This window comes from Poecilia mexicana, unplaced genomic scaffold, assembly GCF_051168715.1.
Source record: "Poecilia mexicana isolate PSO_F unplaced genomic scaffold, ASM5116871v1 scaffold_7, whole genome shotgun sequence".
Taxonomy (NCBI): Eukaryota; Metazoa; Chordata; class Actinopteri; order Cyprinodontiformes; family Poeciliidae; genus Poecilia; species Poecilia mexicana.
In genome coordinates this window covers 5,632,314-5,656,839 of record NW_028263376.1, presented here as the reverse complement: position 1 = coordinate 5,656,839, position 24,526 = coordinate 5,632,314, and the positions used below count along the sequence as shown (strand labels likewise).

Below are 24,526 nucleotides of genomic sequence, written 5' to 3'. Positions count from 1 at the left end.
CTGGATGTGTCGATTTGACGACAGTCTCAAAATTAAATGTTCACAGCAGTCCATAATATTCGCCTGATGAAAACAATAATAGTAGTAATAATTTTGATTAAACACGATTGTCTTACCAGAGCTGGATGAAAAATAATAATAGAAAAGGGAAATCCTCGGTCCAGGGTCACTGGTTCTTTCCGACTCTTTCGAAGCGTAGAAACGCTGTCAAAACGCTTAAATGTAAACACTACCACTCTGTTTGCTGTGTTGAGTAGGTTTGAACATTTCAACATGTGCCCCTTTTATGGACCCTCCCCTGTTGCGTAACAAGAGACGCGATTAGCTGCATGTCAGTGGCTAAGCTTCATTTGTCATCCGGCGAGGCAGTCCGCACGCCAGGTATGTGAAAGGCGGGGAGAAGCGGGTCTTATATGTTCAAATAAAACAAAAAGCTCTGATTCAGCCGCGCGTGAAAGACACACTTAGTCCCCCGACGAATCGTTTTCAACTGTAGGATGACAAACACTATTACAGGCACGAGGAAGACTCCTCCTTATTTTCGTCAACGCTTCCGCTGGGTCATTCACCGGCGGACAGTTGAGTAACGCATCCGGTGTCGTATAGTCCGCGTTTGAATCGTGAGCTGGACCTATCGGTGCAGGACCGCACGTCTCTACTGCGAATAAAAATGTGCCAGAACCCATAAAATATGATAAGTAAAACAGTGCGGTCTGAAAATCTTACACTTGCTGTCCTTAGGTTGATTAAGTGTTATTTATTAACGGAAACGAGATATTATCAACAAACCATTTAACAAACTGATTTTTTAAATTGAAAAATGCACATTTATTCAGAACTGCGCGTCTTACTATTACTGCCTATTATTGACTACTTTTTCGGAGAAATTACAAAGTTTAGTTTAAAACTATATAAATAAAGCTTATATGAACTCTCTTTTACCGCATTATTTCCCTAATATTTCATAATAAACAAGAAAAAAATGCTTTCCAGAGAGCTGCGGATGAACGAGGGAGTCCCTGAAGGCATCATTACCAGGCCATTCTCCTGACTTAACGCACTGGGAAAGGAGCGTTAATCACGACACGTGAAAATTAAGCCACTTTGAGACACCACCCTGTGCCGGATTTAAATAGTATTCGCCACACCAGCAATGTAAAACAACAATAATATTTTTAAACCCGGCAATGATGACTAGCACAGCTCCACCTTTGCCATCCTTACAGAGGCAGCAATCCAGAGAAATATGGCTGTCACCCGAGTCTCATAGAAAGCTGTGAGCTTACAAATGTGTTCTAAAAAAGCAACAAATAGTTTACAGAACCACCCGAGCACATTTGGACTTAAGCAGAAAGACGTAACGTACAAAATCTTGGCAGAAACAAAACATAGATCTCTCGTTCATCCATATCAGTCGATTTCTTTGCTGTAGGAAGATTCACAAGCAAAGCCACAGCAAGCGCTCCCCTTTACACGTAATTTCCCGAATGAAAGAACACACGGGTCGGAGTGAGACTCGTGGGATTAACTGGAACTCTTACTTGTAGGGTGGTCTCCACAAAATCATGTCTGTCGGAACACTATCCGATCCCCGGTAGAACTAGGAGTGATCCAAACCGTCATTGCTAGCCTGCCTGGCTAACGCCGACGGAGCTCGTTACTGGTTCCCAGTTGCACAGATCCGCCCACCCTTCTACGTGGAGTGTGACCACACCACAGCCTGTGCTGTGGCCGTTCGCTAGAGGAATAAGTTTATTTCACTACCGTATACTGATTTAAACCCACTGTAAGGCTGTTCTGGTTGGAAGTCGCGGTTGTTATGAACTGCACTTGACGAACTGTCGCTAAAAAAAGGGTAAATAAGCGAGTCTAAATTTGACATTTGAATGCTTCCACGAGAAGTTAAAACGGCAAGCTAAAAATACAAAACCGTACCGTTAACAGTTAATATTTTCTTACTTCTTAATTTGTAATATTAGCTTTACAGGGGTCCATGTAGCAGCTGTTGGGCGCCTTTACGCTTAAGTTGACAACAAAAGATGCGAGAGGTCTCCATAGTAACCTTTGTTACCCCAAATTCCTAACGCTCATTGGAACACCAGAAAAGTTAGATTACACTGCCATCGTGTGGACAAAAGTGAGAATGTCAGAAATCTGTCACAACTTGATAAACGGATTAAAACCTCTTTCCACACAAGTTTAGAAGCATACTTAAAAAAAAGACATGAAAAACTAAAACTGATTATATTTTTTTGTTTTGTTTTGTTTTTTTTTGGCTTTTTCATAAGCATTGTTCAGGGATGTTGAATCTTATTTTTAATTTATGTCTGGGGGACAAGTGGTGCACTTTAGTGATAAACTAGATATTTCCAAAGAAAAAAAAAGAAAAGAAAGAAAAACGAAAGTTTTCACCCAACGTAGTAGAAGGTAGTGTTGTTCACTTTGCTAAATTAACTTCAGGAAGATGCTTCTTGTAACCTTAATACCATATTTGCCAACAGTCTGAGGAAAATGTTTTCTTCACACTTTCGACTATGAGGCATTTGTAGAGCTTCTTGCCAGTTTTCTCACAAGTACAGTTCTAATTCAACTAATCCTCTTTTGTCTCAAGAATTCTTTGAACAATGATAGAACTCATGACGTCTATGATGGCGAGTTGGACAGGTTTTGCTGCTGAAATCTTAATGAGGTTTTAAAGGGTTTCATTTGTCTTTGGTATTAAAACATTTTTGAATTGAATTTTAATTATATTCTGGTATCTAGTTTTCTAATAGTCTGACCTTTAGGTGACCCAATGAGCTTCCTGGCAGTTGTCAGGGATGTTCTTCATGACTACACTATTTTCTGTGCAATGGAAACCTGACTTCAAATTCTTTTTGGAGTCTTTAATTGCCTTAGGAGACTCGGTCTCCTGGAACAGCTAAAACAGCTCTCTCAAGCTCACTGTGTAAGCTAAATGTGTGGGGCTTTAACAGGGCTAACCTTCAAACTGCTGGATAACGATGTGAATCCCAACGTCATACAATTTTAAGAGTGAATTATAAGAGTGTCCAAATTTATTCCTCAAAAAACCACACTTTTTTCAAAATTAACCTTTATGCAAAAAATAGAAAGATAATGTCTTTAGTTTTTGTTTGCTTATATTACTGGAATTTTTTACTATTGTTAAAGTTGATATTATAAATCCATGTTAAACATATTAAATTCTTATAGACATACGTATTGTAAATTCTTATAGAACCTTTACGCCACTTTCTTAAATTGATTCCTGAAGCAAAAATATGGTTTCACTGTTATTTAAAGAAAACAAAAAAACATCACTAAATCAATCAATATAAGGAAAAACCACTGTGAGACTATTATCTTGATCTGGATGCTATCAGAAAGCAGAAGTTGAACATTTTTGAACCAGAAGCTGAGGGGAGCGTTCGCTGTATCAGGTAACATTCAGTTTTACCCAATCCTGACCACTAACTGGTGAAATGTTACCTGGTTTCAAAACTTCAGACCACAAAGAGGAATCGTGGATGTACTGAACAAGAAGCTGATGGAGGATACGAATCAGCCGAGTCTCTAGAGACTAGGAGCATGCTGATAAATCTGCCGCAATTTCCTTAATTTTGGGGACATTGGCAATCGGCTCATACTTCCATGAGAACATGTGAAGTAACCCCACAAGTCAGTATTGTCCAAAATCAGCTTTTTTAAGATCAGTGATCAGTACGAAAACTGCAATCGGTGCACCCTTTGTGGGGATCCATTGAAGGAACAGTCAAAGGAAGACCGTCTCCTTTGAGACACACAAAATGTTGTTTAGCAGTACGCCAACAATACCTGGAACAGACCAGAAATCAGATTTATTGATTACTTCACCAAATGTTTGGAAGATTACATCACAATATTATGTATAGAACCATATAAGCACTTTCATTTCTATGTATCTTACATGGAAAACTTTACAGTCTGTACTTTTGTCATTTACTGTATAATATACATATATATTTATTTATTTATATACTCCCTGGCATTAGGGAAGAAAAAGTAGACATCCATAGTTGCAAGGGAAGGAATGCTTTTTCAAAAAAAATATATTTAAATGCACTTGAAATAATTACATACATCCTCCAGAAAACCCGTGGAACACACTCCGGATGAACCGCGGATCGAACGATGTTGACGGGAGTTATCCTGAACACTTTTGTTGAACTGTGAGGTTAAAGTAAACCAACACTGATGGATATTCGGAAGTAATAATTGAATGGGGCAAACAGATGTGCAAAAAGTGTGGAAATGGACTGTAAACCTGACTGACGGATGAAGGCAGAGTTTGAGGAGCTAACAGGGATTCTCTAACAGTTAGTCTGGATGTTGAATGACCAAGAAGCCAGAAAAAAAAATCACTTTTTTTCAGTGTAAACTTCGCAGTTCTCACGAAAAAAAACAACCAATAAAACAAGCAAAAGCAAATAATCAAAATAATAAATAAAATGTCGCTAACAAAGACGACAGAGCAAAGTCCCATGTAAAGCTGCTTGATCTCTGGTAGTGTTGCGTGCAGCAAACTTTTAGTCTCTGTTAACGGGAATCGGTTGCTACCCAAACAACTCGGATATGGAGGTGGAGCGGAAACTGATAAGATCGTCCTCGTCCAAACAGGCACAGTTGGCGGAAAGCCATTTTTCAACAAAGGGAAACCTTTAGATTCCCGTCTGCTTCACTCCCATTCTCTTAGATTAGCTTTAAAAATGAAAACAAAGAACCAGAAAGCAATCCAAGAACATAAAGAGGATTTAGCAACAATAAATTATATCTTTACAGTTTTTTGTCATTGGGACAATGAGAGATGAGAGCCGGTCACAGTGCTGTTTATCCCAGAGAGTGAGGATGGAGGTTTCTCTACAGGCTGAGAGACGACAGAAACGTTGAACACTTTGATGTAGAATCCTGAAACAAGACCGGAAACGCACTCGGACTCCATTCCCTCCATTCCCCCTCTAATCCAATCCGGTCTGACAGACGAGAGGACAGTTTATGCATCAAGTCCACCTTAGATCCTCACGTCAACTTTCTCCTTTGTTTTTATTTATTTTAAATTATTTATTTTTTTAAACATTTTTCCCCCCCTTTGCCACACCCAGACATGCGCCGAACCGTCCTCCCCCACCATCTTCTAGGAGACAGGGGTCCGGGCGGCCGCCCCGTCGGGAGCAGCAATTTGGAAGACTGAGCCAATGCGCAGGAAGAAGCGCCTGAGAACGGCCCGCAGCTCCGGGATCAGATCGAACTGCATCATTTCACACAGGTGGGGGTAGTAACAGGAAGCATGGGGCTTGAACTGCAAGACAGAAATATGCTTATTAGGACAAATGGGGAACAAATTCTGCATGGAGTCTTAAACTATTCATATTTAACATTTAATCTCATTCCAATCAGCGGAATTGTATGCGATATGCTGAGTAGCTGAAATGCTAAATGGAAGGAACAGGACACATGGATTAAAGGAGCAGTATTATGTATTATTCAGTCACATAGTGCCATTTTCTAGCACAATAAAACTATGTTGCCTTCAGTTGTTAAAAACTGCTAGAAAAATCAAACATACCTTAAAAATTTTTGACTTGGTATTTTAAATTGAAATTGGGCCTCCATCTCTAAAACTCCTCTTTCTGAAACTCCACCTTCAGGAAGTCATAACAACATGTCTCCTCTATTAACCCTTTAATAACCAGCGATGCACTGAGAAGTAGCTCGTATAATAAGTTCAGCAGATGCTCAGTTTCACCAGATGTTTGCTAATCGCTGCTGGCTAGTCTGAAGGAGCCGAGTCAGAGAGTTGTGGGGGGAAAGCTGCTCTGTGATGCGGAAGCTCAAAGCTTGGAAACTGCAGCTTTGAGGAGGAGCTTCATCCTTGAAGGCGGAGCTAGGTCCACCAAGGTGTTTTGCACAGCTGAATGGTTGCTATGGAAGACTAATGATTTCTCAAAGATGCATGAAAGAATCAAAGCAACACTCCATGTATGTACTTGATGAGGGAATGACATCATAACATAATGAAAAGCTCACAAAAGTAGATTTCATATAATACTGCCCCTTTCAATTTGAACTGAAGAATTCCACTAAAGTGCAGATTTTGCTCCTTTTAAAGACTTTACTGTCCCCGGCTACATTTTGTCTAAACAGAAACTGTAACTCTTTTGGCCTACAATTCTCAGAAAATATCTGAGTCACAGTGGGGGGCAGTGACACATCGATGACTCACGGGCTCACACCAACAGGACATGACTCATGGCAAAACATGTCACTATTAACATTTTACATCAATAAAACCCGACCAAAAACGCCTCTGATGCCACTTATTTAAAACCAGTGGGCATTTCAGTCATTTTCCAAGCCTCTCTTTAAGGTTTACTGACAGCTAATGTGTGATGATAGGTAAAATGTGTGTATGTGTGTGTGTGTGTGTGTTCATGCCTTGTCGTCGGGCAGCCGTAGTGTCCTGGTGAGCAGCAGCATCAGCAGGCTGTTCCAAGCCTCTCTGTGGCTCTCTGAGGTCAGGCTGATGAAGTAGCTCAGAGCTTCCGTACACACCCTGAAAAATGGGGCACACACACACACACACTTTAACGACAGCTGAACGTCACAGGTGCGGCAGGAAAATCAGCAGCGTTCCTTAAAATCTTAGGATTAAGACACCAGCGGCGCTTCCTGAGACAAAAACTTCCACCTCTGCAATCATGAAGTGATCCAATGAGTCAGAAGGGACGAACGCAACGAGGGGATTTGCATCAGGCGTTTAAATGCCAATATATTCCACTGCCTGCACCAGCTCATCCATTTCTAATGAGGTATGAGACATGTGTGAGAAAAACAAACAGCTCCGCTTCATCTAACAGCTGCTATTTATCCCAAGTTGATCTGGCATCAGCCCATTCAGGTCCATTTAAAGTTCAGCATTTGTGTTGAAACTAAAACCTAGAACTAAACAGGATGGAGTAACTTGCAGTGATTTTAAAAAAAAATCACTGCATATTCGATAGAATATTTCATATTCTATCGAGACTGCAGCAGCCACTGGAAGCCTGTAAATTCACCAGAACATTACTAGGGACGGGATGCACCGATCCATTTTGTCACCTGCAATACCAATACAGAAAAACAGCTGAACTGACTTAAAACGTTTTTTTTTAAAACACAGTTATACATAAACTGATTTACAAATATATTTGGTAACTCTGTACAAGAATAGAACACTTAAATACATCAATAGCTTCACAAGCTTGATCAACCAAAACACAGCAACTTTAATCTGTCCTATCAGTGCAATTAAGAGAAGAAAAGCCAATCTAAAAGTAAATGATAAAGAAACTGACCAAAACAATAGGCTGACTACCTTGTTTGACTGCAACAAACCTTTTTCCAAATGGATCAGAAAGTGGAATTAGAAGTTCTTAGTATAGTGTAAAATAAATAAAACATGACGTTGCTCAGAGCACAAAGCATAGAATTAGGCTGAATAAATCTGTCCTTATGGATCGGGCACATTGTTATTGATTGTGCATCTCTAACCAATATAGTCATTGTTTGCTGTTTTGTCTCAATAGAAATGAGTGTAAAAGCTTGTTTGGGTTCCAGAACTTCAGATTTTTCTCTTTCCGGTAATAAAAAGAAACCTCAACTTTGAAATCTCCAACGTTTTCCATTCTAAATTTATATTTTCCACATTCAAAAGAGAAGTTACAGACGCCATTCAGTAGAACAGTATAGCGAGAAGTGAAACTTTCATCAGGTTTACAGATGGATGGAGGACACATTCCTGATTCTATGAAAAAACTAATTTTCTTCAACAAACATTTCAAATTTGTTTTTTAATGCTGTAATTAACCCTGGGGCTATTCATTACTCAACAGCATTTCAGTAATAGTAATTTACATACATGAAGCTCTTTCTGACAGGAGTATTCTGAAATGAGAGGAGTTCTGTTTATTGATTTGATTATGATCAGAATCATCTGTTGTACTCACAGCAGCAGGCGTGTCTGAATGTCCGGCCACGAATCCTGCAGCTTGGGGTCAGAGTACATCCTGAACAGGATCCTCAGGCTGCAGGCCAGGCTGCTGGTTTCCTGCTTCAGCAAGTTGGGCTTGGACTTCCCCTTAAAGCCTAGAGGAAAAAAAAAATAGAAAAAAAATAGAAAAGGTTAGGTGGTTTAAATGTGGTCTGCTCTTATTTTGATAGGAAAAAGAAAAATGATCAGAAAAGAGATCATCCAGAAAAGGAATGATCCTTTTCTGGATCCTTCCAGAAAAGGATCCAAAACAATCATTTGTAGCGAGGGAATTTAAGGTTTTGTTGATAGTAATTAAAGAGCCTCCATCTACCTGCCCTCCACAGCGCCGTCCTCTGCTCGTTGTTGGAGTTGAACTCCTTGGCGAAGTTGTGCGACTCCAGCAGACAGTCGAGCAGCTTGAAGAGGTGAGCGGACGTCATGTGACGGTACATGCCCTGATTCGAAGCCGGCTCTTCTCCCGCCGCCTCCGACTGCTCCAGAGCGTCTCGCTGGGACACGGGGACAACATGTTAGCTCCAGTCACTGAGGGTGGGGCGGCAAAGGCTTTCTGTTTGCCACAGAGTTCATAGAATGATCTGAGAAGGTAGAACTTTTTTGGTTTTTGAAGACAAATATGGATTTTTAAAATCTAATTAAGTTTCCATAGTTTGGAGTCATCAATAAATTATATGATGAACTAAAACAATAATTTCCACTAACATGATTTATCGTTTTATCGTTTCTCTTTTCTACCAAAAACTGGATGATGAAAGTGTTGAGTCTGGTGCTGTGGTCTCAACTAGCCCCTTCATTTTGAAGGACAATTTAACTCACAGAGGTTTCATAATTAATTTGTTGTTTGTGTAGTTTTATTTACTTATTTTGGATAGTTAAAATATCTTCCAGTTCCAGTGTTTATGTTCATTAGAATTTAAAGTTTATTGTTCTTTGAGAATGTGTTCTTGTATTATTATTCTATTACCATTAGGTTACTTACAAATGGTCTCAAAACAACAATATTATCAGTTATTTCAATAATTTCTAGGACAATTTATCGTCCCAGAATGGCGCCATCTTGTTTGACGAGCGTGTTTTACAGCTTTTGCTTAAAAGACTCCGAAAAGAGCCAGGCTAAGACTTTTGTTTTTTTTTTACATTACGAGAATATAACATTAATCTTACAAGAAGACAGTCGCAATATTAGGGGAATAAAATTTTAATTTTATGAGAACTCCAACATAAAAGATACAAAATTAAAATAAACAATGTTGAGCATCTTGTGAAGTGAAAGCCACTTCTTCAAAATATTTTCTGCCATTGGTAATTCCTGTTTTAGAAAAGAAAGCAAGTTTCATCGTGCAAACCTTTTCTATTTCCACAAAGCTGAAAAGCATTATATTTCCAAATGATATAATTCAGTTCCAGAAAGTAGGTCTTTTGTTGCAATCATGTAAAATATTAACTTTCAATCTCTAGTGAGAAAAGTTTTCCCGTCCAGATAACGACTGAAAAGCTTCTAGATAAACAGCATGCTGACATAAAGCAGCAGGTCTTTCTCTGCGTACCTGCGCAGCAGCCATGTTGTCGGCATCCTCCTTCTTGCTGGTTGCCGGGTAGAAGACGATGTTGTCAACAGTCTGGATCAGTTCCAGCTGCACAACGCATTTAATGAGCAGGCCTGCAAACAACCTCTGGTCCGAGACTCCTGGAGGGCAGAGGGACGGGGAAAAGAAATGCTCAGAAGTCTTTCGGTCGACCTTGGGTAAAGATGGCAGCCATGTTTACTCACTGGCACTGGACTTGCCCTTCCAGGTGTCGTCACTCGACATCTGGCTGTGCCCCCTCTCGGACAGAGCTCTGTCGAAGCTGCTCTGGGACTGACTGTCGAAGTCGGTCTCCTGCAAACGCAGCACAAACATTCTGAATGGTGAAAATGTAACAGGGGACTTGTGTGTGTTACTGCAGGGTGAGTTCCTTACAAAGTGCTTTCCCTCAGCAGCTTCCTCATCCTGTCCAGCCGGTCGCCATGTCAACAAGCTGATTGGCGGAAAAGACAAAACACAGTGACAGATTTACACAGAGAGTTGACATACGGCCTTCAGCACCAAGACTAACGCATGAGCAAAATGGCTGCACTTAAAAAAACTAATTCAATGAGTGAGTGATGTGAGAGTGAAGTGTGCAAGTGGCGGCTCACGCGTGGGGGCTGGTGTTCTGGAAGATCTCCAGCATGCAGGAGCAGGTGACGTCCCAGACCTCAGGACTGAACTTCTCCCCGTTCAGAATCACCAGGTTCTCCAGACAGTTGGTCCCCGACCGGGCCAGCTGCTCGTTATCTGCAGCACAGAGGAACCAATCAGAGAGCGGCTGGGATTCAACGCCGAACAACGGGCAACACATAAAGACGAGAGGAGGGACAAGCATGCGGACGGACGGATGAAGAAATGAATGGATGGATGTATGGACAGATGGATGGATGAACACAATATAATCCAGTCAGCAAATGTAAATCTTTTTCTATACTCCTGTTTTCTATTTCCATTCTTCTCCCAACCTGGAAAAAGCTGGAATTAAATCCCATCCTTTTCCAGGCTGTGAAGGAACTCTGATATATGCAGAATTATTTTTTTTTTTTTAGCACCATCTGATAAACTCTAGACAGGAACATTTGGTGTTTTAGAGCTTAAAATCCCCAAAGCTGTGTAATGCAGATTATTCAGACACAAGAATGACACTAGTGATGTCATCACCTTGGCGGACACACCACTGCAGCTGAGTGAAGATGTCCTGCAGCAGGATTTCACTGAGTGGCTCATAAAACTGGGTGAACACGTCACACACAGCGTACAGAGCGTGGTTACATGTCGTCGTCATCCACTCGATTTTCTGAAAAAAAAAAAAGGAAAAAAAAAAAAACATCATTCAGAACTTATTCCACCCATTTAGTGCTTTTTATCAACTCATCAGTTATTTGAACTCTGACCTCCGTCTGCTGCTCTGGGAGTTTCATATTGTCGAAGATACGGAAGACGATTCTGAAGAGGTCGTGCCACCAGTGCTTCTCAAAGGAGTGGCCGTAACTTTTCATGATCTCAAACATAACTGTGAGGCCTCTACAGAGTAAACACACACCGGAACGTCAGACTGTTATGACTTTCTTCCTATCCACCATACACCACCACAGATTAGGGTCGTTGTAGATGGAACAATAAAAGGAATTAACTTCCCCTCAAAACTCCAGAAATTTCTAGATTAATCTCAGAAAATGTATAGAAAAAAAACTTAGAAATTTCTGAGTTTCAAAAGTGAAAAATTGACTAGAAACTGAGATTTAAATTCAGAAATTAGGATTAATCTCCAAAATTTTCTAGAGTTTTAAAAGTTGAAAATTTGCAAGAATTTTTTTTTATTTTTTTATTTTAAATTTGAGATTTTAGTCGCAAATCTTTCATTTTAGGAGCTCAGAAATGTCCTTGTTTTTTCTAAAAGAATTCTGATTATTCTCAAAATTTCAGAGTTTTTTGGCAGAAATTTACACCTTTTTTCTAGCTAGAATGGCCCTGACACACTGTCGTAAGTGTAACAGCAGCTTGCAGTGACCTTTTATGAGCCAAACAACCTAACTGCAAAACTTAAATGATTTTAAAAGATACCTGCCTTTTACTGCAGTGAAAGCTGCATGAGTTAAACCCAGACTGATTTGACGTATAAAGTGAGACTTTTAGCTGCTTCCATTCAGTCCTACTATATTTTGCAAAACTGCAGTTTGCTGCTGTAACCTGATGACTCATTTCATTTTTTAATTTTTTTATGTTTCCCTGTCCTGGAAGTCATAAAAGCTATTTTCAAAAAACTATTTTCACCCCAACTAAGTAGATTCAAGTGTTTCAAAGAGCTACCTCCATGGAAGCAGTGTGTGTCTGTGATGCACAGAAACCTGAGGCTCGTTTGTTTTTCTACCTGGTGCGGACATCCAGTTTGCAGCGATTGATGATACATGAAAGCTCGAAAAGGATGGGAAACCAGCCGCGAACCCAAACCCGATCCCCAGGCGCAACGTTCATGTCATCGCTGGTGTACTCCCTCAGCGCCTGGAGAGGATATTTACAGGTTAGAATTAGTGCTGGGAGTCAATTAAAATGTTTAATTGAGTTAATTGGAAAGTCTGTAATTAATCAAATTCTAATTGAAATTTGTAAGTAACTGTTTTAATTCAAAAACCCTTTTTGCTGCTAAATTATTGAAGAAATAGACACATGAGCTCAACAACAATTATTATTTTTAATCTGTTACTCATATTATGAAACCATCAGATTGGTGCATGGTGTTATTCTACTCATTAAGCTTTCTAGTGTTCATGGATCTTCTACAAAGGTTCCAGCAACCATCTTTGTAATAAAAAAAAATAATGTAATGAATCAATAAAATAAAGTGTCTAGGAAATCCATAACGCTGTCCCTTAAAATATTTGTAATAAATTAATCTAAATCAATATCTTCTCAAGTTTAGCATAAATGCTTTCTTTGTTAAACATGTTATGGACTTATAATAAAAGCTGGGGTGAGGTTACCTGAGGTCGTTCAGAAACGTATTTAGCACAGTGCCGGATGAGCCGGATGGCCTCCATGCTGGTGTCAGGAAAAGCTGCGTTGCACACAAACTCCGACAAACACTTCACGGCATCCTGAAAGGAGTCGATAGCAGCGGCAAAATGCTCCTGGAAAGTTTTCACTGAAGAGAAACAAAAAAAATAAAAAATTAGCACACAGGAGCAACGTCGCCCCCTGCCTGTAGGGCATTTAGATGGTTTCCCTCCTCCTCAGCTTAAAGATGGCAGCCCTGTTGATGCACTCACTGACGATGTGGCCTGTCGTCTGGAAAGCTAGCTCCACTATGGTCTCGTCGTGATCGGAGGCAGCCTGGTGGAACACGGAGAAGATGTTCTTCCAACCAGAACGGATGTTGGCTGCCTGGGAGTTCACCATCTGAGCCACACACCTGATCACCATGTCCCTGATGGTGGGAGACCTGACACATGGAGGGGAAGAGAGAGAGAGATGCTGGATGTGATGGTGGAATAATCCAAGGTGCTTAAACAGGAGAGATCAGAAGTAATGCTCTGTTCTTAAATGTTTCATTTTTTTATTGGAAAGTCAAAAACTAAATTCTGTTTTATTTATAGCAGAGTAGGCCGGCAACTAATGATTTTTCTAGTCATCAGTTATTCTGACAAATAATGAGATAAAACATTTGCACATTCTGCAGATTTTTCATTTAACTACTCAATCTTCTTTTACACACTACAAATACATTAAAAGGTGTAAATAAGCAATACAGTTCTTTAAATAAGAAAAATAAACAATTTATTGCCCTTTAGTGAATGCTTGATCATTTGTAGCAAAGGATGCAGATAAAATATACTGCCAACTAATCTGATGATTTTTTTAGATCAATAAATTGATAGCAAAAGGTATTTAATAGATTTTTTTTTTTTAGAATTTGAACCGGGTGATGCTAAAATGCCACTTCAGGAGTTCTGGGTAAAACGTTTTAACAGACGAAAAAGGTTTTTCATTTTAAATACAAAATGTTTCGATTTTATTTGAACTGAGTTTTGGCCGAATTACTGCTCTGACTGTGTTGTCCTTTCAGCCATTCTTTTATATCTGTATTATCCAGTTAATTAATCAACTAATAAATTAGTTGACAATTATTTCAATCATCAACTAATCACAATCAATCTGATTAACTGTTTCAGCCCTAGTATTGTTTTTTTTCTTCAGAGGGCTAAGGGTACCAACTCCTTTCTGAACTCATATCACCCCCATCTTCACCTGTTCTTCTTCATGATGTGCTCAAAAGGCCTGAGGAAATCCTTCTGGAAGCGAAAGTTAGCCAGTTCTCCTTTCTCCAGGAACTTCATGGAGAGCTGCCTCAGTGAATCCACAGCAAAGATGGCGACATCTTCATTAGGGTTACAGCCCACCTATAATAAAGACCAGAGTCATCATTGGAAGTGAGCTTTCAGCTCCAACTGGGTTCAAATTAAAGCTGGAAAATATATCAACTTGCTCAATATATTTGCACAGAAAATAATTTAAAACTATCACAGGATTGATTAATTATAACACGACTTTGAACTTCAGTTAGAGGTAACTAACTATGAAGTCAATTTCTTGCATAACTTTTGTAAGAAGTGTAGTGATCAGTGCTTTAAGTGGACGAAAAATTAAGTGCCCGTGTTCCCCTTATTGTCATGCTAAAGTGCGACAGAAACATGGTGATATTTTTTATATTGATTTGTTTATCGATCTATAGATAAGTAGTTTTATAGTTCTAGATCAAACCTTCACATGGAGCACATTTTATTAACTTCAAACCTCACAGGATTAATATTAACATGAAAAATAACAAAAAAAATGAAGATATTAAGTAAAAGCTCATTAAAAACAAAGAAGTGAGTAATTCCCTTTAGACTCAGGACTTCAACAAGCTTTTTAGTATTTTGATTTTAAAATTATACTTCTTCTCAGAATTAGCTCTGGTCTAAACAAACCCATGGCACTTTAGCAATATTCCCTTACCTTCAACAATAATAGAAAAAAGGACACACAGTTGGGTAGTTATTCAAAAAATTACTACCTTATTACGTTTCTATGGCCTTAGTTTTTGCTAATTTTCTGCACTTTATGATTTATTTGGAGCCGTTGACACATCAGAGCAGATTTTTGCTGTAGAGAAGTGGACCGCAGTGGGGCTTTAACTGGGAACAGGACGAACCAGGCAGACATTCCGGACTGTTCCACTGACCTTGTTGAAGTGATCTCCAATAACCTGCCAAATTCGAGACCACTGCAGCCGGATGCGGTTCATGTTGTAGTACGAAATCTCCACGATCTTCTGCAGGCTGAACATTCTGGGCTGATGTGCCGAGGCCAGCTCGTCCATGGACACCGCACACAACCAGCGAACAAAGTCCACTGCACAGAAATGGACACACAGTGTATGGATTCATTTTCTAATCTGCAGCTAATCCCAAACAGCGTCGACTCACCGATTGCGTTTCCATCTAGTCTGGTAGAGCCAGTGAAAATCCTGGAAAAAGAAAACTGGATTTAGAAGTAAAGCAAAAGACAGCAAGGAGTGAAGAGTTAACTTTAAATGTCGTCCCACCTGTCGACAGCCACCACCACACTCTGAGAGCTGGTCTCTCCCACTGATTCCTGGATGTGAGCCATTTGTCTCTTGTCCTGACTTCCAACCAGGTTTCCTGCAACAGCAACGCATTAAACTTACAATCAAAACCCACAGCCAGAATAAGAGACAGGAAAACAAAATTAACCAAAACAGTGCAAAATATGGGCGTAAAAGTATTAGAGCCAATGTAGATAGAACATTTTTTTAAAAGCTCAAACATTTTGAGATTAATCTCAGAAATTTTCTTGAAAAAAAATTACAATTATTTTTAGTTCCAAAAGTTGAAAAACTTAACAAAATTTAAAAAATCTTTAGATAAATCTCAGTTTTTTTGTTTTAAATGCTCAAGTTTTTTCTAGCAAAAATGTTGATATTTTTGTTTTCCAGCCACAAAGTACAATTTTATAGCACAAACATGTTTTAAAAGAAATTTGACTCAGTAATTTAACATCATGAAATTATTCTTTTGTATCTTTAAGAAATTATTGGTCTTTCTAAAACTCCACCTTCAGGAAGTCACTGCAACATTGCTCCTCTATTAACCCTTTAACAACGGTTTTACCAGCATTTCACTGATAAGTGGCTCTGTAATAAGCTTAGCAGTTTTACCAGGTGATTTCTAGTTGCTGCTGGCTAGTCTGAAGGAGCTGAGTGGGGGAGACAGAAGGGAGGGGCGCTCTGTTTAGATGAAGCTTTTAAACTTGCGCCTAGTACGCTGTGCTAGATCTACCCCCGTGTTTTGCACAGCTGAAAGGTTGCCATGGGAGATTAAAGGATTTCTAACATACATGAAAGAATCAAAGCAACCAGGTATGTTTTTGATGAGGGAATAACATTATAGCATTATATGAAGCTTAAAAAAGTCAATTTTACATAATACTGCACCCTTAAAAAATATGTTGGATCTCCACTTTTTCAGCCAAATATCAAAAGTCATTTTGGAAGGTCCAAAGAGCCGCAGGCTGCAGATCCCCGGTTTGGGGGGAACCTACCCAGTCCCAGAGGCATGAACTCCTCAGTACCAGGAGGAAGCCCCCTGATGCTCCCCTCTCTGTCTCGGACCACTCCTGAGATGTAGCGTGTCTTCACCCCTGTGCCGATCAGCTGGGCCAGTTCCAGCTGACTAATACACCTCAGTATCTATGACAACCATACCACAACAACAAAATAAAAATCTATGGTTGAGGTGCATGTACAAAAATGTCAAAGCTTCATTTTATGTATAAGATTCTGCACCTCATGCCAGGAGTTGCCCAGGTAGTTCCCGTCAGTGTGAGCGACGGTGATCAGCGTCTTTATGGTGTCGATGTTCTTCTGCTTCATCTCGGTGATGCTGGAGCTGGCCGTCAGCAGCGTGAAGCGGGCCAGAGCTTGGACGTAGGCGTCTCTCTCCAGCTGAGAGCAGAAGCTCAAGTCACTACCCTGACTCTTATGTTCTCAGTGCTGCGTGTGTGTGTGTGGGGACAGTGCGAGCAGACCTGCATGCTGAAGATGGAGGCGATCCTGACGGCGCATCGGATGCCCTCCAGACACAGCGAGGCCACCTCTGGGTCGTCACAGTCCTGCAGTCCCACGCTGAAGGCGGCCAGCAGCGGAGTCCAGGCAAGCTGGGATACACACATCAGAGGTGGAGTCACTTTATTTAGCAGGAAATGCAGAATACGGCCTTCCTTTAACGACCCAATGCATTTTCACAACAGAGTATTAGGTTGAGACTAAATTATTTTCATTTTAATTACAAGAATAAAGTCATAATATTACAGTAAAGACACAAAATTACCATAGGAAAGTTGTAAAATTACAATAAAAATGTTGCTTTAATGAGATCAAAGCTTCCATAGAGTCATCAAGATCTGATGTGAGAAGTTTGTTTAGTCCGTGATTCTTTCTTCAATCGTTTCAAAGTTCTGCTGATGATAATAATTTGATACTGATGTGTTAAAACACTTTACAAGCATGTTCTATTTGTAAAGTTGACACCCAAATATAACTTTACAAAATGCCCAACATTCTTCATTTTACTTTATTATTTTTCCAGTAGGAGTTTTTAATTACTACTTAGTTTTCGTATTATGATTTTTTTCTATTAACTGTATGAGTTTATTCTCATATTAGTTCAACTATAAAGTCCTATGACTTTTTCTCATATTAAGAGGACTTTGTGATGCAACGACAATTTTCATAATATTATGACTTATTGTTGTGTAGCTTTATGACAAAAGCAGATATAACTTACAACAGTAAGTGATTTTTTTTCACCTACTTACTATTATTATTCTCCTACTAATGAACCATTTAATGGAGTCACAACTTTATTTGAACTGAACTGCTCAATAAATTATATTGATTTTAGGCCATATTATCCAGCCCTATCTGTGAATATTTATGCAAAGCACTGAACTTCTGATTCAACTTCTGTAGTTTCTGACTAACTCAAAAAAAATATATAATCTTTTTTTTTCCTGCCTCATTTTGATATTTTATTTTGCACTACAGATGGAAATGTGAGGATAACTGTTACCTTGAACATGGGTCTGACGTGCTCCAGGTGTTTGGCGCTGAAGAACGGAGCCTGAGCGTGGCTGACGGCCTCCATTAGCGCTTTAGCTGTCTTGGCCATCTGCTCCATCTCCATATTGTAGAGCAGGCGGCGCTGCTTCTCACTGGCCACACCTGGAGGAGGAGCAGCATCAATACAAAAGCTTAGGGTCAACAGTCCAAATGCTGAGACTGGAATACAATTAAGTCTAATGTGTCCGTTAACTCTCTTTGGTAAGAAATATCCAACAATGGTCTTCAAACAAACTCGTAAATGCGAGCAAAGAACCCGGAGTGAAGTACTCACTCTGCTTGGTTGACTTTGGAGTGATTGAAAACTCTTTGCTTTCCTTCATGGCAATTTTCTTGCCAGCGATCTCATCGTATATGGAGGAGAGGTAGTCCTCAGGGAGGTCCTTGCTGTCGTTAATGCCCCGGTTCATCTTGATGTACTGCTCCTTTGTCATTTTGTTCTTCACCTAGAGACATAAAGACCAGGCTGACTTGGTGGTTTAAGTCAAAAGTTTTCAGAGGCCATGTCCATTATCTCATTGATCCAAAGTGTCCCAAAGGAGGCCAAAAGGCCTATTTACCCCCCTTTGGATGATTTTTGTGAGCTGGCAGGAAGAGTAGCGCCCACTAGTTCCTACCTGAGGACTGTGCAGGTCTGTGGTCAGCATGATGATGGAATACGCCAGCACATATGCAGTGTCTGCACTGGCAAACATGGTTTGTCTGAAGAAGGCAACAAAGTTCATGGTAAAGTTAGAGCATCAAAATCAAACCCGTAAAGCTCTAAAAGTCATTTCAGATGAGCCCAACTGAACTCTCCAACCGTCACAGGCTAATCGTACCCTTGGTTACATTCGAGGTACCGCGCAGCAAACTTCTCCATGAGCCTATCGATCTTCTGGGCCTCCCCTGGCAGCCGGAAGCCTTCCAAGAACGTTCTCAGAGCCGAAACAAAGTCCCGGCCGCAGAAGTCCAGCTGGTCCACGTAGCAGTACATCACCTCTTTATTGAACTTTGTGTTCTCGCCAAGAAACTCCCCCACCTGCGTCTGTTGACGGACACACAGAGAGTGGTTTAGCTAGCATAGACGAGGAATCCGTCAGGGCAGAAGTTAAGATTGGTGAAGCCCTGACCGTGTCCAGCCGGTCCTCCTGGTGGAGAAACTGTGCAATTTCCTCTACAGTGGAGCTGAGCATGCCTTGGTCCTGCAGGTACTGGATGCCACGCTTGGGTTTCTTGTTGAACCTGTAAAGGGAACAGATCTGATTGGTCCCCATAACACCAGGAGGTCTAGATGCAGTCAGAGCCTTGCAGAAACATTTCTACCCCTTAGACCCTTTCACATTGTCAAGTTTCAACTATTGGGATTTTCTGCAATAAACAAACACAAAGAAGAGAAAAAGTTTGGCATGTATTTGTATTCGATCCCTTTACTCTGATACATTTAATAAAATTAGAGCTGCACTGATTGCAGTAATCTAGCCGATCACCAGTCTTCAAATAGCTCGAGTTGCTGATTCCGATTTTGACCGATATTAGGGATGCACCAATGTGAAAGCTCCTAAAGCTCATTTCCAATCGTGCAGAAAAAGTGCTCACAGTTCGATGCCGTGCTCAATGATGTCCTTCTGCTGCTTGATCACCTCGTACTGCTCTGGGTGGTCTGCCTGCGATATAGTGATGCTGGAGTAGTTGGAGTCCAGCGAGCTGACACTGTCCCGGCGTCCTGCCGTCTGCTCAGGGAGCTTCAGCTCTCCTCCTTCTGAGTCGGGTGGATGCTCCTGACCTGAACACAAAACACGGCAGACGTCACCACGCATCCAGACGCCCTGTGCAGCATACCAACCGTGGATTTACCCTGCACTCACCCAGGTTAGCTTGAAGGTTGGGATTCACGTACATATCTTTGCTCCATTCCACCATGCATTTGAGGATGGACACCAGGCACTCCAAGCCCTTCTTACGTAAACTCAGCTCCTGAAGGAAACCCGAGGAGGCAAGTCAGCTGCACGCTTCAATTACAATTTAAATTTCCAAATAATAACTATGTGCGCTGAAGAAATAGCAAATGGTAAAAAAAAATAAATAAAAATTGGGGTACACTGATTGCAGTTTTCTGGCCGATCACTGATATTTAAAGGGGCAGTATTATGCATTTTCCTGGCACAGAGTGCCATTTTGTAGCACAATTGATTAACTGTTGCCTTCAGAAACATGACTTCGAAGTTTGAGGTCACTGTCTCTTTAACACCTGCTCTTTCTGAAACTCAGATTTCACAACATGGCCTCTCTGTTAACCTTTTAGCATCGTTTTTACCAGCGTTACACTGAGAAGTAGCTCCTATAACGACCTCAGCAGATGCACAGTTCCACCAGGTATTTGCTAATTGCTGCTGGCTAGTCTGAAGGAGCTGAGTGACGGAGTGGGCGGGGAGGCAGAAGCTTGGAAACTGCAGCTCAGAGAAGGAGTTCCATCCTCAAAGGCAGCACAGCTGACTGGTTGCCATGGAGATTAAAGGATTTCTCAACACTCCATGTATGTTTTTGATGAGAGAATAACATTATAACATGATGTAAAGCTCAAAAAAGTCAATTTTACATAATATCACCACCTTAAAAAGCTGATTTATCGGTGCACCCCTGAAAAAAAAAAAAGGCAGCTGATGTTCAGAACCACCGATCACAGTGAGAGGAATCCCACCTGCAGAGGAGTCATGCCGAGTTCCTGCCCACTCCGGCCCTGAGCGATCTTAGACAGGTCATTGACAAGACGTTCAAAGATGTTGGCGGCATTTAAATCACAGTCGTAGTTTACATAGATGTCGACCACACACTGGGCATCTGAGGGAGCAAACGGGAAAGCTTTTAACACAGTTCACCTGGGATAATTTGAGATGGTTTCCAGAGTGTTTTGCAAATTTAATAAAAATAGTAAACCTAGAAATCACATTTACATAAGTAGAATCCAACTAGACAGAGATGGGGAAGCAGTTCATGAGATGAAGGCATTTTTTTGTATCTATTACCGGCACAGATGCGTGTCAGGGTCTGGATAACCATCCACTTGTGTTCAAAGGAACTGGTTGTCGTCTCCAGGATGGTCAGGAAGATTTCCCGAAAAAACACCTGATGTGGACAAGGTGAAAGCTCATCATCATCTACTGAGATTAAGCAGCATAACCAGAGCAGCAGGCTCAATCTGCACCTTCCTACCTCAATCTGCATCTTCAGGTGAACCTTGAAGTGTGACAGTAAAGTTAAGAAGATGGCTAATGAGAGCTCGAACACCTCTGGCACAGAGGAGACGCCGTTTTTGGACAAGGCCACGCACAGATACTGTTTGATGGCGTTCACGAACATCTCGTGGGTGCGGAACACTGGCCCGGCCCCCTGCAGCACAGACAGCAGCAGCTGCAGGGACACGATCTTAGAGCGCAACTCATGGGACCTGCAGACGAGAGCAGTAAACTTCAATTTATTCATCTAACAAATGGCAACAAGCTAATGAAATTTTTTGGTTTGCTAGTAATTCAGTGAGATGTCTAATGAGCTACAGGCAGTTTGCTTTGTGACGTACTTCCTGTACTCATTTCATTTCAATCTGACCTATTTACACCGTCTGGCCTGAAGTCTAGTGTTACAGTAACCGGAACCACACCTGCAAGGCAGGAGGCCAAATCAACCTTTGGTAAACAAAGAGGCAGAGTGGAGGATTGTTTCAGCTGAAGATGGAGGGAAAATCTTCTGCAACTCAATTGAACTTTTACATATTTTTCCATCTTGCAAACAACATTTTATGTGTTTTGCTGAGATTTAAACAAAGTAGTGCACGGTTGTGAAGTTGAAAGAAAACAAGGTGTTTATCAAGAGCCGCGTTTCCATCAACGTTTTTTTTTTTTTCGCATTTTGAAGGTTGATGGAAACGGCAAAATTCAAAATAATTTTCCTGAACTTCACAATAAACGTCTTTACGCTCGCTTGAGGTGGTTTGTGGGCAAACCTCCAGCAAAGAGGGGAGAACTTTCAGCCAGAAGAACTCCAGGCTAGGATTTGTGCTCCATGATTCTTAGCAACCTCTACTTCCTGTTTGTCACAGTCGGCTATAACATCAACATCTGACAAAATCACACTCGAACTCTGGTTGATTCGCTTTGTAGTAGTAGATGGAAACACGTCTAATTCTCGTTTTCATTTTTTTTTTTTTTTGCTTAAAATGCTGCTTAAAAAGTGCCACCTTTTAGATTGCTTCTTGACAAAAGATAAATTCAAACCATTTATTTTAATTCCACTTCAAAATGAACCACTTTGTGTTGCTTTTTTACATAAGATCTCAAATCATTTGTGTTTGGGTGAATCATGTTAAAATTTTGCAGGGCACTGTAAAGCATCAGTATAAAAACACAGTGCACATTTTTTTCTCAACATAAAAACCATCTAAAGCATCAACATGAAAGGAGAATAAAGAAATGTGAATCCAGAAAGAAAACAAAATACATACTTGGGGTCAGGAGGACCGTCAGCCAGAGGTTTCATGGAGAGTTTGCACAGAGAGCGGAACACCAGAAAAGCATCTTTCTGCAGGATATGAGAGAACCGCGCTGCGTTGTTGGGTCCATGCAAAGCGTCCGCATCCTGAGACGGAACAACAGCATGTGCTTCATTTTACAGAACTAATTCTGATAATGCAATTTATTCCTGCTACCTGAGACACAAAACTACTGATCGGTCACTAAAACTTCAGTTTAAAGACTTTTTGAGAACACTGGCAAAAGATTGGTACAACTATATCAGATTAAGTCTCATTTAATGCAGAAAGCTATAAACTTTCACATATTTAGCAGTGAAACTTTCCAACTTAAGGCTAAATGAATATTTATGAATGAAAAAAAAAAAAAAAAAAAAAAAAAGGGTTACCCCACCAGAATGTCAGCAGAGGAAACAGAGGTGCGATCCTCGATGATACCGTTCATCTGCTGAGCCTCTGTACTGCCTCTGAACGCCACCTCCGTCTGCTCAGGAGCAGGCTGAACTGGGGGCTCACCCTCTGAAACACAGACCCCCGCAGACATACTTACACTGCAAAAACACCAAACCTGATCAAGTATTTAGTCTAGTTTCTAGTGCAAATATTTTAGTACACTTGAAATAAAACAAAAAGGCATATTAATGTAAATTCACCTGCTTTGATTTGGTAAAGAGCGCTTAATGCTGGAACTCAAGTTTTTAAATATCCAAAATAAAAACACAACTAAACTACTAAAAAGAAATAAAACAAAAATAAATATCCCACTTACAACCAAAACCACAAATAAACCAGATTATGATGTCTATGAACAAAATTGCCCTTAAAAAAATATTAACCATCAGAATGAAAATTATTGAGCTCATTTTAATTTATCATGCGATTAATTGAATAACTGCTTATTGCAATAGGCTTCATCCGGCACATCAAATAGAAATGGTAAAAACCAAAAAACGAACCTGTTCCAGTGTGAGTCTGCCCAGGCTCTCCGTCTGCTGCCACAGACTCTGCTGGGTTGGAGTTGTTCCCTTCCTGAGCTGCTACAGGATGTTTCTCAACACCTTCATCTTCAAACACTGAATCTGATATTAATAAAGAAACAAACTCCATGATCCAATCTACACTTTAAACCTTTTTTTTTTAATCTCGTACGTGACGAACCTCTAGATGGCGTGACCTGCTCTGAACCTCCGTCTTCATCTTCTCCGTTGACAGAGGGCCCGTCTGTGTCCGGGTCAGCTGCTGGGGGAGGGGGTGTGGTGGAGCAGGTGGTGTCGGCGTTGGTGCTGAGGTCTGGGGTACTGATTCCTGGGGAGGGGGAGTTCTGAGGCTCGGGGGTTGAGGTCCGGTCAGAGCGAGGGGAGCCGGACCTCCTACCGCCTGGAACCGGGGAAGGGTTCTGATGGGGCAGCCGCAGCCGCTCCTTCTCCTGTTCCTGAGCCTCCAGGGCCTGAGGGCACCACCAGGGGGAGAATGACAGGTGTTTGAAACAGAGAAATGAAAAGATAATAATAATTATAGAAACAGAAGTGGAGCTTTTTTTTAGCTGGCTGACTTGTTTCCCCCTCACTTACAGGAAGGATATTTGCCTTTTAGGAACAAATTATGATTGCAAAAAGCAAAGATTCCCAGCATAGGCAATATTTGTTTTATTTTCCGTTTTTTTTTTTTTTGTTGTTGTTTTGAAGTGTTTAGGTTACACTTCTGCATTAAATTTAATTCAGGGACTTCAGCATATTAATTTCAATTAATTAAGTAGATGGATTTTAACACCTAAAAAATTTTAATACAATTACTTGCAGGTTTTTTGTTTTTAATGTGGCGGGAACCTGTGTACTCACATATTTCTGGTACGCCTGTAACTCTGACACACAAGTGAAAACGTACACAGCCTACTTTTCCAAAGAAGTTCCATAAATGATCAGGTGTTTCTGAAACACTGGAAGCTGAACTTTGCAGCATCTGATGGCTTCAGAACTTAAGTAAAATATCATAAACCATTAATATCTCTGTTGTGGAGCTCATATGATATTTATCTATTCATTTGTTTGTGATTTGAAAATGTTGCTTACTTTGTTGTGTTGAATCTGTAATTAGATTAGCTACAGACCCTGCAATTAGCGCTATAATTAACATGCGCATGACTGACAGTGCTAAGACCCTCCTGGCTCTGATTGGTTGGTTCTGACCGGAAGTGGTGTATTTGGCAG

General features: G+C 40.6%; 2 protein-coding genes and 1 long non-coding RNA gene across 3 annotated transcripts in view; 1 reads left to right on the top strand and 2 right to left on the bottom strand.

Annotated features, from left to right (window-relative positions):
* Window positions 1–1,710, bottom strand: part of bcl2l1 (BCL2 like 1) — a 41,631-nt gene extending 39,921 nt beyond the window's left edge. Inside the window, exon 1 of the mRNA XM_088006922.1 lies at window positions 1,542–1,710. The gene's annotated coding sequence lies outside the window, so the exon portion shown is untranslated. The remainder of the gene's footprint in view (window positions 1–1,541) is intronic.
* A 2,121-nt stretch (window positions 1,711–3,831) lies between these two features.
* Window positions 3,832–24,526, bottom strand: part of arfgef2 (ARF guanine nucleotide exchange factor 2) — a 29,348-nt gene continuing 8,653 nt past the window's right edge. Inside the window, exons 6-39 of the mRNA XM_015013019.2 lie at window positions 23,478–23,766; window positions 23,276–23,398; window positions 22,714–22,838; window positions 22,293–22,426; window positions 21,008–21,242; window positions 20,821–20,920; window positions 20,496–20,635; window positions 19,663–19,771; window positions 19,394–19,580; window positions 18,928–19,039; window positions 18,637–18,842; window positions 18,433–18,517; window positions 18,090–18,261; window positions 17,766–17,917; window positions 16,723–16,851; window positions 16,481–16,639; window positions 16,237–16,384; window positions 15,221–15,317; window positions 15,102–15,142; window positions 14,858–15,027; window positions 13,882–14,033; window positions 12,903–13,075; window positions 12,618–12,778; window positions 12,008–12,138; window positions 11,031–11,160; window positions 10,798–10,933; window positions 10,245–10,383; window positions 10,027–10,084; window positions 9,837–9,945; window positions 9,613–9,752; window positions 8,379–8,556; window positions 8,022–8,160; window positions 6,472–6,589; window positions 3,832–5,335 (exon numbers count right to left, since the gene is read on the bottom strand). Coding sequence (XP_014868505.2) covers window positions 5,171–5,335; window positions 6,472–6,589; window positions 8,022–8,160; window positions 8,379–8,556; window positions 9,613–9,752; window positions 9,837–9,945; window positions 10,027–10,084; window positions 10,245–10,383; window positions 10,798–10,933; window positions 11,031–11,160; window positions 12,008–12,138; window positions 12,618–12,778; window positions 12,903–13,075; window positions 13,882–14,033; window positions 14,858–15,027; window positions 15,102–15,142; window positions 15,221–15,317; window positions 16,237–16,384; window positions 16,481–16,639; window positions 16,723–16,851; window positions 17,766–17,917; window positions 18,090–18,261; window positions 18,433–18,517; window positions 18,637–18,842; window positions 18,928–19,039; window positions 19,394–19,580; window positions 19,663–19,771; window positions 20,496–20,635; window positions 20,821–20,920; window positions 21,008–21,242; window positions 22,293–22,426; window positions 22,714–22,838; window positions 23,276–23,398; window positions 23,478–23,766 — 4,842 coding nt within the window. The 3' untranslated portion in view covers window positions 3,832–5,170. The remainder of the gene's footprint in view (window positions 5,336–6,471; window positions 6,590–8,021; window positions 8,161–8,378; window positions 8,557–9,612; window positions 9,753–9,836; window positions 9,946–10,026; window positions 10,085–10,244; window positions 10,384–10,797; window positions 10,934–11,030; window positions 11,161–12,007; window positions 12,139–12,617; window positions 12,779–12,902; window positions 13,076–13,881; window positions 14,034–14,857; window positions 15,028–15,101; window positions 15,143–15,220; window positions 15,318–16,236; window positions 16,385–16,480; window positions 16,640–16,722; window positions 16,852–17,765; window positions 17,918–18,089; window positions 18,262–18,432; window positions 18,518–18,636; window positions 18,843–18,927; window positions 19,040–19,393; window positions 19,581–19,662; window positions 19,772–20,495; window positions 20,636–20,820; window positions 20,921–21,007; window positions 21,243–22,292; window positions 22,427–22,713; window positions 22,839–23,275; window positions 23,399–23,477; window positions 23,767–24,526) is intronic.
* On the top strand, window positions 5,160–9,002 carry LOC148158262 (uncharacterized). Its single transcript, XR_015763718.1, has 2 exons — window positions 5,160–5,302; window positions 8,392–9,002. It is a non-coding gene; the product is annotated as an uncharacterized LOC148158262 (long non-coding RNA).